General features: G+C 43.7%; 1 protein-coding gene across 1 annotated transcript in view; it reads right to left on the reverse strand.

Annotated features, from left to right (window-relative positions):
• REN (renin) overlaps positions 1-15,622 on the reverse strand; it is a 151,424-nt gene that overhangs the window by 40,015 nt on the left and 95,787 nt on the right. The window contains exon 6 of the mRNA XM_089669388.1: positions 11,275-11,397. Within this exon, the coding sequence (XP_089525514.1) occupies positions 11,275-11,397 (123 nt within the window). The remainder of the gene's footprint in view (positions 1-11,274; positions 11,398-15,622) is intronic.

The following is a 15,622-nucleotide window of genomic DNA, read 5'->3' on the forward strand; positions in this document are numbered from 1 at the left end:
AACTTTCCCATTCCTTTCACTGGGGCTTTCTGGTCTCTTATTAGGCTTTGATATATCTGCTGTAGCATGGGCTGTAGAAACCCAATTCCAAAAAAATGCCTCACACACCATGCAATATAGAGACCTGAATATGCATGCGCATGCTCGTATGGCACCAGTAACTTCAGTCTCTTGGTAACAGGATGAATCTTGGGATCTTCAGCTAGCCACTTTCGGTGGTGCACTTAAACTCCTATGGTAAAGTATAATTGTAATCCTGTGGCAGTATTTGTATAGCAAAGCAAATACTGTGTCTGTTTAGCAGGGCCATCTACACAACCCAGTGCCTGGTGAGTATAGGCAAGTGTAATGTCTCTGTATGTGTGCAGTGTTCCTTTCATCTGCCAGTGGACAAAATCCCTCTCACCAGATCCTGTGACTAAGACCCAAATGATCCTCCTGGAAATGACAGGCTCCTCTGGTCACCTCACAATGAGCACTTCTGTATTGTAGGTCCACATCTCTCAGTTTGGATGTTCCCCCGACTGATGCAGATAACTCAGCATGCTGTGAACTGGCCCTAAGCACTTCTCTGCTAGGTCCAGACTGTTACTTTGCCACATGCAGACTGCCTCCCCCCAGGAAAACACAAGATGGAATCCTTCACTCTGCTCTCACTAAGCATTCTGGCCTTTGTAGTTCTATTTCTTTATAAGTCTATAAGGCTGTTTCTGTTCAAGACTGCATATTCCACAATGATTTGCAGCTGCACCTCCTGCTTGAGAAAGTCCCTGTCATTGGCTCCTTTAATGGATCTTCTGATTGTCTCTCTCTCTCTCTATTACAGTCTGAGTGGAGAAGGGAGGGGCTGAAATCCCTCACTGTGCAAGTGTCAGGGTTCAGAGGAGATGCAAGTCAGCAGATTACAGCAGTCACAGATAGGACAGATCCCCTGCTACTGTACATAGAAAACATATCAAATGTTCAAAATGAGACGATGTACCATTTTAAGAAATAAATAAGTAGTCATTTTGAAATTGATGGCAGCAACACATCTCAAAAAAGTTGTGACAGGGCAACAATAAGCTGACAAAGCACAACCCCAAATCCAAAAAAGCTGGGACAGAGCCAAGTTTACCATGATGTAGCATCTCCTTTTATTTGAGCAATACTCTGTAAATGTTTAAGAAACTGAGGAGACCAGTTGCTGGAGTTTTGGAACAGGAATGTTTCCCCATTCTTGCCTGAACATATGCTGCTCTAAAACCTAAAACAGCAGTCCATACTTGAGTTCCCTTCTTGGCTTGCTTAAGCCTTTGCCGACTCAACTGTTCTAGGAGGCTGGTGTGCATTGTCTTCTCTGGGTAGAATACTTGAGGTCAAAAGAATTAGGAGTTGAATCAGTCACCTGGGGAGGGGAAGCAATTCAAGACTTTGGGCCTCCTCTGACATTTCTTCACATCTTTGAATTTGCAGCTGACTGTTGAAGGTAGTTGTCAGGAATGGACTCGCCAATGGTGGTGGGACTCACCTGCCTTGTGGGCTGCAGTACCAGGGCTGGCCAGCGGGTGCTCTCAGTAGCCAGAAGCTCACTCCTGCAATCAAGCCATCACCTGAGGCTGATTGCAGGAGGTGTATTTAAGGAATGGCCAGGCCTGCAGTCAGGGCCTTAGTGTATTGTTCCCATGAGCCCCTGTGCCTGCATCCTGTCTGCTTCCTGCCTGATCCTGACTCTGCTTGATCCTGACTCTGCTTGAACTCTGCCTGCATCGACCTTGGCTACTCCTGACCAATCTTCTGCCTACTCCTTGTACCTTGTCTGCCCGTTAGCTACCGACCCGGCCCGCCTGACTACGTTGTTCTCCATATTTATATATATATATATCAGTTAAAGTTTGGGTTTGTTGCACCTTGTTGTACGTATTTGTGTTAGTTTTGGGTTTGGTTTGTTGCACTGCGTTTATGTTTGTGTTGCCCTTAATAAATTATATTGTTTTACACGCTATACCTGAAGTCGGTGTTTCCCTGTGTCGGTCCACACACCTCTGGTCATACCCGGAGCCCTGACAGTAGTCATCCAGCTTGCTCTTTCACAGAGGCCCTCTGAAGTTTCCCACTAGCTTTCTGGGCAGGAGGGTAGACTGTGACTGGGCCATCTATGTTATGGTCTGCATTAAGACTCTGATAATAGCAGACATTCCACTCTCTACTTTTAGGTGTATACTAACAAAAACAAACATAATGTGTAACTTTCTGGTGGGCCCAGTGTCTCTTCCCCTATGCCCTGTAATAAGGGGGATAAGGTAATAAGGGGGATCCTAACTAAGGGGTAATGCAAAGAATAAAAAGTTGGTTAGTCTCTGTCTAACCACTCCCACTGGCCAGTGTGTTGGTGTACTTTGGGGCCCAAATTCAATGTTGGAGTGAGTCCCACAAAACTGGCCACTTGTACTCAAACTGTGCTCTAAGCGGGTAATACTGTCCCCTTAAGCAGTAGGCAGATGGTTGTGGCTAGTGGCCTCTGACAATTCAGTCAGGATATTCCTGAATACCAGGCAGTGACATGAGACTCAAAAATACTGTTCTCTCAAGCCAGACAGCAAGGCTAGACTGAACTTTGATTATCCTAGAGACCTGGTAATGTCAGTGCCAGATTATCTCCAGGTTTCCGGTAAAGAGGTGGATTATCCAGTAGGCAGCTTACTTCATATTTCACATGGACTCTTTGTCCTTTACTTTCTTCCCAGCTCCTTGTCATTCTTTTAGGTCCACACTGCTCTGCAGCACCAGGCTCATTCTCACTGAGGACTACTGTGACGGACATGGGATCGCTGCCACCAATATGCGACGATCCCATGATCGCTGTCACCAATATGTGACAACCGCGGCGTCAGACCCCAGCCCTTCTCACCAAACTCGTGACCAAAGGACTGGCCAATCTGAAGCTGCGATGTCACGTGCGTAACAATGCCACACCCAGCACAACAATTTTCCAGCGATTGTTACTGGATCAGGTTAATTACGCAATTAACCCTTCACACTGCCACCACCCCCTTTTTGTACAGAGAAAGAGGAAACTCGGCAATATCCGCAATAACACCATAATGATTGAGGTAATCGTCTGTATAACACGGTCACCACAGGCCGGTTATACAGAGGGTTAAACAAACACAGTAGCGTTCTTTTTAGAGGCAGGAATTTGTAAATTGCAATTAAGAGCTATAGAAACAGTTCAACACTTTCAGAAGGAACGATTTATTACTGAAAAGTAAAAGAGGGGTGAAATAAAAATATTTACAGAACAAAGATGTAACCAATATATATATATATATATATATATATATATATATATATATATATAAATATACAGAGAACAACAGCACAGCAAAGAGATAACAGAGAGAAGTTAAAGGGTTAAGGTACTTGCCAAAGTCCTGGGTTAGCAGACCAAGTTTCAGAGCGAAAGGGTACGGGTCTCCCCAGGTGGTATTGACGTTAAATGGGAGAATTCTTCAACTTCACTCTCTTAGGCCTGACAGCCCAATTTGTAGTTCCCCAGCAGGGGGTGTCTCTGAAGTCAAGGACCAATACCTCATTTAGTGAGGGATGGTCTGGGCGGATACCTCAACTAGAGCCAAAATCTTTCATCACTCCTATTTTGGCTCATAACATTCAAAATGCATAAGTGACACTCCACCCACAGGTAGATTATTATGCAGACACGTCTGGGGATTGATTAGATATGAATTATGAAATTCTACACTGAATGGTTAATGGTTAACGAGATCTACTTTTCTGCTTTTCTATGTATTCCAACCACGAAGAGTAACCTGTCAAACTGTTCGCCTCCTCATGGCCAATCTGATGATATGCCTGGTTTTTATGTAAGTCTCTCATATTCCAAGATATGAGACATAGGGGAAAAATGGATTTTTAAAAAGGTTATCTGATGTGCTTCCTTGGAATGTCTTTTGAACTCCTGGGAAGGCTGTGTTATCTTTTTACGAGGTGTTAAATTGTACAGCTCTGGTAGACAACCCGGCATTTTGCTCAGAAATGTTTTATAGCTCTGGGGTTCCCTGCTGTGCTCTGCCTATGACACTTTTAACACACACACTGCCATATGTCACTGTGCCTCTCAGAGAGGGAGGGGGGAAAGAATGAGGGGAGAAAATGGAAATTCTTAACAAAATGGAGGCTGCGTTCTGCCTCTGGTGCGCACGTTCATGACAACTAAATCTCCCACAAGTCCTTGCTACTCCCAGAAGGCTCTGCATAGCAGCCCATTACAGCTTCCTCTGTTCTTCTTTGGTGGTGGGCAGGGTTTCCCAAAATAGAAGTTCAACATTATACAAACAGATTGAGGTAAAACAGGATTGTGTATCTACCAGTTCTAAGTTGTGGTGGCTGTATTAATTTTATTTGTTCAGGTTATAAAGAACAGGTTTTATCAATTACAGAAGATATTTACTAATCTTGCCAGAAATGCTGTGTCCTTACCAGTTTCAATAACCTGAACTAGAAGCATAAAATAATCTTATCTCCCTTTGTAGTGATGTTAGAGTCAGTGGTGTATTTTGGTTTTGTGCTGCCCTAGGCAAGACTAAAATCACGTCCCCCATCTAAATTTGTCCCACCCTTTCCTGTTTAGGATCCACCCCTTCATCTGTAAACTCCACCCCTTCCACTTTAGGGTCCACCTCTTCCTATTAGAGCTCCAGCCCAGGAGACTGCGGACAGGATACACGAGAGGGTCCCCACAACCCCTGCCCTTGCATCAGGGTCCCCAAGTTTCCCCCTTCTTAAATCAGGGTCCCCAGAGTCCCTTTTCAACTTTAGGGTCCAAAAATCCCCCCCAATAAATCAGGATCCCCTTTAAATCATGGTCTCCAGAGTCCCCCCACCTTATGTGCATCAGAGTCCCCATAGCCCATCCCCTTATACATCAGGGTCAGTTCCTTACATCTTGGTCTCCAGAGTCACCCCAACCTTACATCAGGGTCCCCACAGGCCCTCCCTTTACATCATGGTCCCCCAGAGCCCCCTCCTTAAATCTGGGTCCCCATAGGCCCTACCACTTACATCAGGGTCCCAAGATTCCCCTCCAATACATCAGGATCCACCTTTACATGGTGGTCTCAAGAGTCCCCCACCCATAGACCCTCCCCATACATCAGGGTCCTCCAGAGACCCAAATCCCCCTCCTTAAATAAGGGTCCCCAGAGTTCACCTCTTCCCTTACATCAGGGTCCCAAAAGTCCCCCCAATACATCAGGGACCCCCTATACAGCATTGTCTTCAGAGTCCCCCACCTTACATCGGGGTCCCTAGAGCCCATTCTCGTTCCTCCTGCTAGTATATCAGGATCCCCCCCCCCAACCCCCCTTACCTCAGGGTCCATTCCATTCATTCTTCTAGGCAGCTACATGAGCTGAAAGAAGTCCTGTCCTCGCCGCCGTCCTCCTCCACCTCTGAATGTCACAGCCTGGGGACGATCAAGCACCTGATTGGTTGTTAGGACCGCTGATGTCCTAGTAACCAATCCCGTGCTTTCCCTGCCCCGACTAGCGCTGACTGTGACAACACAGGGCAGCGGCAAGGCGGACCACCTCACAGACTGAGCACACATGAGCCCGCCCACCCTTCTGAACACAGTCAAAGCCGCCCCCCCCAAAACAGCTGAGCACACATGATCCCGCCCCCCTGTCTCAGCACACAGGAACCCGCCACCCCGTCTGAGCACACATGAGCCCGCCCCCTCCCAAACACAGCCGAGACCGCCCCCCTTCCTGAACACAGCTGAGCCCGACCCCTGCCCGAGCACACCCGAGCCCGCCCGAATACAGCCCTTTGTAGATGGCACTGGTCCCTTCTGCCTGGGGGCGATGCCTCTGAAAAATGCCGCCCAAGGCAGGTGCCTTGTTTGCCTTGCGGCAGATACGCCCCTGGTTCCCTGGTTCGAGTACTGCAAGTCTGGATGGATAAATCTCAATAGATTCATTGTTGGTGTCCATGGCATGATCAAACTGTCATTGAGTTCAAAAGATTCTCCAACAGCAGACAGGATTGGTGTCAGAGTAATGCAAGTCTTCAGATGGATGGGCAAAGCAAAATCAGATAACCAGGTCTGGTAGCCAAATCGAGAGGAAGAAGTGTGATATAACAGATATGTGGGGCTGAGCTTCAGGGGAGTTTCACATGCTCGGTGAACAGTCCAACTAAATTAGGTGTTTAGCCAAGTCTAGCACTGCAAAATATAACAGCTTTCCAGTCACACTGGTTGTTAGGGAGCCAGTAGCAAGCAACCAGTTACATATCTCTGCCCAGCCCATTCAGCTGTCAGTTGGGGATTTCCACTGACAATTGAATATAGGAGTGGAGATATTGTCTGACAAGTAAAAGGAACAGAAATTGCAGTATGGGTTCCCCCTAAAATTCATATCAACCTTTCTGATCTTGTATGCATTTTAAGATGGGGTCCCACTGCAAATAAAAAAAAAAAACAGCATGAGGTTCCCACCCAATTCTATAACAGATCCTTAGGGTCTAGTATGGACTTCAAGGGGGACCTCACACAAAGAATAAGAAAAAAAAAGATCCTAACGGAAAACAATACCATATACTTATCCAAACATGTAGCCTTGCTGGCCAAGGAAAAGTGGGGCAAGACTGAGGATCCTCCCAAGCTATACAAGGCCACAACATGGGTGGGGTAGCTTGCCAGGGGGGTCTCCATGTTGATGAGGAGAAGGGCCTCTTCCCTACAGCCTTGGGCCTGCAGTTGTGGGGGTCTGTGGCAAATAAAGGTCTTCCCAGAGTGTGTCTGTGTTTGTGTTTTTTTTTTTTATTGAATAAGGGTATATACCCCATACTCATTCACATAGAGAGGGCTTCAAGTTCAAATATTCCAATAAACCCCACTCACAGATCCCCACATCCACCAGGCCAGGGTTGTGGGGAAGAGTCCCCTGTCTTCATCAATATAGGAACAGGGTGTTTTGCCAGGTGGGTCCCCCCTGCCAAGGCACCCATGTTGTGGACATGCAGCCTGATATGGTTCAAGAAGGGGGGGGTGTTACCTTTTTTTCTGGCCTGGTGAGTCTTGGGGGTGGGGGGGACCCATGATTTTTTTTTTTCGGTGGGGAGCCTCAGTAATATCTATACCAGACACTCATCTAGGATAAGGGTCTGATATGGATGAAGAGAGTCCCCTGGCTATATGTTTACAAACAAAACAATGCGGTTGGGAACTGTAATTTACTGGCAATTCAAATGATATTTTGTCCAGAAACAACAGTTGACTCATCTTACCACATACAGGTGAAAATGTCAAATTTTCAAAGGTAAGGGGGGCATGACAATCTGCAATATCTGGCATTATTGCACCTGGTGTCATTTTGGCAGTATTAGTACCAATGAGGGGGCAATGCCTTAATTGTAATGGAAGAGAGAAGAGTAAGTTAAGGCCATCAGTACATCAGCACTGATCGATTTTCAGATATATACCATAATTTGTGGACTCTATTACTTTCCTACAGATTAAATAATAAACACTGATTTGGGTTATTTTCACCAAAGAAATATAGTAGAATACATTTTGGCCTAAAATTATGAATTATGAACAATTATTTATTTGCCAAATTTTAGAACACAAAGGAAGAAAATGTGTCTTTCAAACTTTTCTCTTTTTTCATTTATTTAGCAAAAAATAAAAACCCCAGTGGTGATTAAATTTCACCAAAAGAAAGCTCTATTTGTGTGAACAAAATTCAAAAAAATTAGTTTGGGTACAGTGTTGCATGACCATGCAATTGTCATTCACAGTGTGACAGAGCTGAAAGCTGAAAATTAGCCTGGGCAGGAAGGGGGTAAAAATGCGTTATTGAAGTGAAGTGGTTAAGTGGCAATGGACCTCAGAGAAGTTTAGCATGAGGGACTTCCATGAATTGGCAATCATTTAAGATAAAGGACATTAGCTTTGCTGTTGAATGGTCAGAATATGTCCAGAATGTTACATGAAGTTTTCACTGTTGCTGACCATATTTCCTCCCAAGCCTCCTCAGGAGGGATCCTTTCAAGTTCCTCCTCCCATCACTGCATATATTATGTCATAGGGCTCATGATAGAAGAGCAAATAGTAGTTTATATTTAGGGGATGAGGCCTGGAGTATGAGGGTTGGTGCAACCCCTACTCTCAAAGGCTGTTAGGAAAGTGGAAGTAGATGTATTTTTGAACAAAGAGGAGATGAAGTGGTGTAATTGCATGTATTGATACCACTCCATGTTGAGGGAGAATACCCTCATTGATTTTATGTCATTACAGAGTTACCCTATTGATTCTGTGTAGGGTGGGTCCCCATATAAACTTTAATATAGCATTTTGGAAGGACGGCAATCCACATTTTAGGACTTTGGTCAGCAGGAGAGGAGTTTGGAGAGAAAAGTCAAGAAAAAAAAACCTGATGGTGTTGCAAGGCCTCTATTTTGCAAAATATAGGAGGGTAATTGGCTTGTTATAGGGTATCCTATGTGGATGTTAGATGTACACCTAAAAACGAGAATTGGGTAGCCCACTTCAAGATAAAAAAGTTTTTATAAGTTGGGATGCATTTTTTATGTTTACTTTTAAGTGTTATTAAAATTGCTGCTACCCACCAATGAAATTTTGAAAAACTTTCTGCCTTGCACATGTTTGTGTGCTGCTCAGCTCCTTGGGCCCTTTGTTTGACAATTCCTTGTCTATTAGCCTAGAAAATAGCCATTTCTAAGAGTTCCCATTGATTCCAGCATCAGAACTTTAGTACAGTTCACTAAATATATCCCAAACCAAACTCAGGTATGTAGGCTCATCACTATAGGCAGGATACTAAGGCCCGCAGTAGACAGACACCTGCTTAGAAAATTAGAAATTGAAGCATGTTGTAGACAAAAGCAAAGATCAAAATACAGGAGACAAATACAAACTGCAAGAGTCAGACTGGCACAGAAAAACAAAGAGTCTATACTGACAGGCTTTGGTCTTGTGTCTGTGGCATTAGTTTGAGATACTTTTGAGCTCATTCAGAATTTATTAATAGGTGTATGTGACCTACAGTTGACCTCTTTCTAACCTGCTTCAATGGGATTTTGCATTTTCTTGAAGAGAACAAAAGTTGTTGACACAGGCCTGAAACTTAATGGTCAGGCATTCAACCAGAACACTTGCAGTTTTGCCCATCTCACCCGAACCTTCGGCTGCTGCATCCAAAAATGATTCATTTAGTGGTGGTTAACATCGCCACTAAATAAAGCTTACAGATACCCACCTGCTGGTTCATTTCACATTGTACTCTAGCTGATGGGCATTCCAGGGGACATCTTTGACTTATTATGGTTATGACTATATTTGGTCAATGCAGTCAGCTGGCCAATTTGTTAACATTTAGCAGCTGCCTGGGAATCTGTCAACTGCAGTGGATGTCTGGTCAGAAAGACTTGATGGATAGGCAAGAGCCAAATTGCCCCAGGTTCAGTTCAGGCAGGGTGAATTTCAAAAGAAGTTTAGATGTCAAACCCCAATGAAATCAATGGGAGCAGTATCTGGCAAATGCACATCATCTGACATTAGATTTACTTTGTGGAACTTTTTTTGTATGGTGTGTGTTTTGTTTCCTTGTATTTTTTTTTCCTGTTAAGAATAACAAGGGGTACTATGTTACTCAAAGAGGGCTTCCAGATTCTAATGTCTCCCTTCAAAAACCCCCACATCCAGAATACCCTTTTTTATTACCAAAAGCTTGCAAATTGGTTTTGAAAAGGGCTAAGATGTGTCTTCTATTGACTACTACTGGGGTTCAGGAACTATGTTCAGGGTTTGCTAATTGTTTTGAGAAAGTGTTCGGTGGATGTCAAACCAAACTTTGTCTTTTTAATCAGCATCAAGAATAAAAAAATGCATACAGTTCCCCCCACCCCCTGAATGCATACCAGACTATTTGGGTGTGGTATAGTTTTTAAGGGGGAATCTGCATGCAAAAAAACTAATTTTTCCCTAAAATCAGCACCAGACCCTTAATCTGAGCATGCAGTCTGGCTGGCTGAGGGAAAGAGGAACTGTACTAAGCCACATGCCCTCAACAAGGGTCTCTTCCTGACATTCCTGGCTGGTGGCTGTGGGGGTCTGTGGGTGGGAGAACTTCCGGATAACGCCCCCCCCAAAGTGAATGAGTAATGGGTACATACAGGGGCGGACTGACAACTAATGGGGCCCCCGGGTAATAGGGGATCATGGGGCCCCTGTGTCCTTGCCCACAATCAAAGCACACCCAAAAAACCTATAAAAAGGTACCAGGGCCATTTCATGGGGCCCCCTAGTGACCCTGGGCCCTCGAGCAGTGCCCGAGTGCTCGAATGGTCAGTCCGCCCCTGGGTACACAGTCACCCTACTCTAACACAAAATTATGTAGCCTAGAAATAAAGACTCCCAAATGTTTGCCAAGTCCTTTTTTAGAGAAAAATACAAATCCTCAAAAAAGTCCCTCATTGTAAATCCATCGTCAATCCTGATGCCCACCACACTGTCAAGATTAAAAACCCAAAAGAGCAGATGAGCATGAATAATCCTGACAGTACTGCTCTCCAAATGGCAGCTTCCTTAGTGACCATATTTGGGAACTGATATCACTGCTATCCCTGCTCCTTTGCTATTGCGGCCAGGGATTTCCGGCCATGCAAACAATGTGGCAGTGACTGTGGTGGTGTCTAGGGACAGAGTGGGTGCCAGCATCCACAGCTTCCTTAGAAACCAGACAGCTGAAAGCTGTAGAAGCAGTAAAAATACTGCTTATATACATGATACTCCGCCCTCACTGAATACGGAACAACAGGGACAAAAGTCCTGGCATTCATCTGAACACCTGAACAGCCAAAGTTCAGTCTGAAATGGCCCTTTTCTAATGTTATATCTACATTTATTTACTTTTGTATTTAATTTTTTTGTGAAGAGTAACAAGTGGTACATTAAAGGGGACTTCCAGATTCAAAGAAGTCTCCCCCCGAAGACCCCCATGTCTGCCTTAACTTTTTTATTACCAAAAATTTACAAACTGGTCTTCCAAATGCTCAAGATTTGGCTCCTACTTGCTTCACGTGGGTTCAGGTGCTACTGTATGTTCAGGGTTTGAGAATTTTCAGCAAGCATCCAGCAAATCAAAATGTGTCCTTTTCACTCATTACTAGGACTAGGTGGATGTCTAGAGTAAAGCTTAGTTCCTCGGCTGTGCATAGGTTAGTGACTAATTTTGTTTTTTTACCTACCCCTTCATTTGGATATGCCAAAATCCTTGCTTCTTCAGACTGAAGTAATGGAATTTACCGGAGTAGTATGAAGGATCAGAACCACCAAAGATAATTTCACCTCCTGGTCTTGATTGAGTATCTCTGATTGTAAAGCAAAACATTACATTTCAGTTTGGTGTAAATGCAAATTGTTATATTTAAATGCTTATATTGTTTTACATTTTTTAGGGGTTTCAAGAGTCTTTCTAACACAGTCAAGGGCATCTTTAAAACCTAAGTGTAGCCAAACAAAAAACAGACATAACAGCACAAGGGACATGACTTATAGTAAGTAGGATGTGTCCCTTGTGCTGAAGCCTCTTCTTTTAGTTACATAGTTAGGTTGAAAAAAACATAGAAAACCTCCATGTACACTATCCTGTATCCATAGTATTAACTATGGGTACAGGATAGTGTATATGGAGGGTTTCTATGTTTGTTTTCCTTCTATTGATTGAACTAAATGGACTTGTGTCTTTTTTAACTTTAATAACTATGTAAATAAAAGAAAAGGCATCAGCACAAGGGACATTGTCTACATTCTGATAAATATCGTATTATAGTATATTATGATATTTTAGGTTATCAGCAATTAAAAGAAATCTATAGGCACAGCATACAGTTTAATTTTATAACATCAGCATTGTGATAGCAAAGTATGGGGTAGCACAGTGGCTAAGTGGCTAGCAGCACCAGGGTTGTCGGTGCAAATCCCAACCATGGCACTACCTGCTTGGAGTTTACATGTCCTTCCTGTGCCTGCTTGGGTTCCCTTCGGGTACTCCAGTTTTCTCCCACTTCCCGACCTGTGACAGTAGAATTACTGTCATGGGGAAGCAGCTGGAGGCACAGCAACTTAAAAAAACATTGCAAGCCTACTTCCTGGTGTGTTGCACGCTTGCGCCATCCCGATCTGTGTTGTGATTTGCTACAGCACAAGTTTATCAACAGGTTCCAGCCAATGACTTACTGATTAGCTGTAGCAAATCACAGCACAGCTTGTGTCAATGTTTATAAACATAGACATGGGTTCTGGCTGGATCTTCTTTCTCTGAGTCCTTTTGGTTCCAGAAAAAGAAGAAGCCAGACCTATATGAGTAAAAACAGCACATTTACATTTGTGCACACTTAATTAGGCACATTTAACATCCTTTGAGTGCCCTGTCACAGTGTCATTAGTACAAAATGTCCGCTTCACATTGGTGCTGTGATCTGAATATTAAAAATTCATAATAAAGTGTATAAACATCATGCTAAAAAAGTCCTCAATAAAGTTCTCAAACTTGTGAAAAAAAAGTGCTTTAATTGGCTTCACTGCTAACACATGCGCTTAAACCATCCCCCCCCCCCACCTACAAGTGCAGTGCTAGTATAATTTCTGATCACTGCTACCTCCGATATATTGTACACAAAATTGCAGCATTAGCAATCTCAGGCCTGATCTCTGCTAGCACTAGCAGGTAAATTCTATTTCTAGCGTGCAAGCAGTCCCTGACAGCCAGAAACTCTTTCCCATAGTTGCACTAGGTACTTGCAAATTTGGTGCCCAAAATGTCCCAAAAAAGGTACACTAGTGAAGAGGCCTACAGGATTCTGAGCATGTCAGATGAGAGCGAACGGGAAACCTCACTGACAGAATCCGGCTCGGTATATGAACCTGTAGAAAGTAGCACCACCCTAACAGATAGCTCAGATGATGGAGAAGATGTCCCTGCTACGATCAGGAGTACCTGGGACCAGGTTGCATTATTATGCTCATATGTAGCAGAGTGTTAGTATTGGCGCTGCACTAGTTTTCTTGGAATTGCAAGCAACAGCGGCCTAGCACATCCTGGACTTTTTGACATCAGCATTGGCATCTCATGGTGAAGCGGTGAGCACTAGAAGTGCAGTGCAAGCTAGTGAGGTGGCTAGCACTAGTAGTGGAATGCAAATGCAGCCACCAAGAATTTGAGCACAGGCCCGTAGAACCCACAGTGTCCTTTCAGAGGTGCTTGCAACCCTAATTGGCTGCCCACAGATTCAGCAGCACCCATTACACCCCCTATTCACAACCAACCCAGGGTTCAGAGGGAAACCGCAAACCTAAAACAAAACTACACTGCATCTGAGCACCACAAACCATAAAAGCTATTTAATTCATTTTTAATATTCAAAGAAAATTCCCCCATCCACCCATGTCTCCATGCTTTATTTTGTTGAGAAAACATTTTGGAACACAACCCCCTAGAATTTCTGACCGTGACCATCTTGAATAAGGGCAGATTATTCATTTATCATTTACTTCCTGGAATCTATCTGGCCTTAGCTCAGGCATTGGCTGAACTAAGAATCCTCCCTCCCCTTCTGAAGTCTCCTGGGATGTATGCCATAATTTGCCTAGGCATGGAAATTAGGAAGTAACTGAAGAAATTTAGAAAAAAAGCTTAAAACAAGTAAATATGATATACCTTCCTATCTATTTACTAATGCCACCAGCATAAGGATTCAAAATAGTCAATATTGATTGAGAGAGTAAAGTTCCACTTTAACAATCCCCATTGATTTTTTTTAGCTGTTTTTCACTGAAGACCTCTACAGTTTGATTGTGGACCAAAATAATATTTATTCCCACCAACCCAAATTCATACCTTGCCAGGCCATTCAAATGGAATCATTGTTTCCGAATTTAACATTTTTATGGGACTATCCCTTAACATGGACATTACAAAAAGATGAGTTGTGGTCATATTGGTCCACAGACCTGATTCATCATATGCCCATGTTCTCTGCTGCAATGCCAGGAAAAGATATGAGCATATGATGCATTTCAACAATACCCCTCTGTCGTCCTCAGGGTGACCCTGACTATGATTGGCTCCACAAAATTTTGCACCTCATAAATTACTTTTCCCAAAAATTTGCAGATTTGTACAGGTGAAACTCGAAAAATTAGAATACCGTGCAAAAGTTCATTTATTTCAGTAATGCAACTTAAAAGGTGAAATGAATATATGAGATAGACTCAGTACATGCAAAGCAAGGTACTTCAAGCCATGATTTGTCATAATTGTGATGATTATGGCTTACAGCTCATGAAAACCCCAAATCCACAATCTCAGGAAATTAGAATATTGTGAAAAGGTGCAATATTCTAGGCTCAAAGTGTCCCACTCTAATCAGCTAATTAAGCCATAACACCTGCAAAGGGTTCCTGAGCCTTTACTGATCTCTCAGTCTGGTTCAGTAGGAATCACAATCATGGGAAAGACTGCTGACCTGACAGTTGTGCAGAAAACCATCATTGACACCCTCCATAAACAGGGAAAGCCTCACAAGGTAATAGCAAAAGAAGTTGGATGTTCCCAAAGTGCTGTATCAAAGCACATTAATAGAAAGTTATGTGGAAGGGAAAAGTGTGGAAGAAAAAGGTGCACAAGCAGCAGGGATGACCACAGCCTAGAGAGGATTGTCAGGAAAAGGCCATTCAAAAGTGTTGGGGACTTTCACAAGGAGTGGACTGAGGCTGGAGTCAGTGCATCAAGAGCCACCACACACAGACGGATCCTGGACATGGGCTTCAAATGTCGTATTCCTCTTGTCAAGCTGCTCCTGAACAACAAACAATGTCAGAAGCGTCTTACCTGGGCTAAAGAAAAACAGACCTGGTCTGTTGCTCAGTGGTCCAAAGTCCTCTTTTCTGATGAGAGCAACTTTTGCATCTCATTTGGAAACCAAGGACCCAGAAGAAGAATGGAGAGGCACACACTGCAAGATGCTTGAAGTCCAGTGTGAAGTTTCCACAGTCTGTGTTGATTTGGGGAGCCATGGCATCTGCTGGTGTTGGTCCACTGTGCTTCATTAAGTCCAGGGTCAATGCAGCCATCTACCAGGAGATTTTGGAGCACTTCATGCTTCCTTCTGCAGACAAGCTTTATGGGGATGCTGACTTCATTTTCCAGCAGGACTTGGCACCTGCCTACACTGCGAAAAGCACTGAAACCTGGTTCAATGACCGTGGAATTACTGTGCTTGATTGGCCAGCAAACCCCATAGAGAATCTATGGGGCATTGCCAAGAGAAAGATGAGAGACATGAGACCGAACAATGCAGAAGAGCTGAAGGCCGCTATTGAAGCATCCTGGTCTTCCATAACACCTCAGCAGTGCCACAGGCTGATAGCTTCCATGCCACGCCGCATTGAGGCAGTAATTGCTGCAAAAGGGGCCCAAACCAAGTACTGAGTACATATGTATGCTTAAACTTTTCAGAGGTCCGCTATTGTTCTATGTACAATCCTTGTTTTATTGATTGCATGTAATATTCTAATATTCTGAAATTGTGGATT

The sequence above is a fragment of the Staurois parvus genome, unplaced genomic scaffold (assembly GCF_062004578.1).
Source record: "Staurois parvus isolate SC_StPar_1 unplaced genomic scaffold, SC_StPar_1.0 ptg000074l, whole genome shotgun sequence".
Taxonomy (NCBI): domain Eukaryota; kingdom Metazoa; phylum Chordata; class Amphibia; order Anura; family Ranidae; genus Staurois; species Staurois parvus.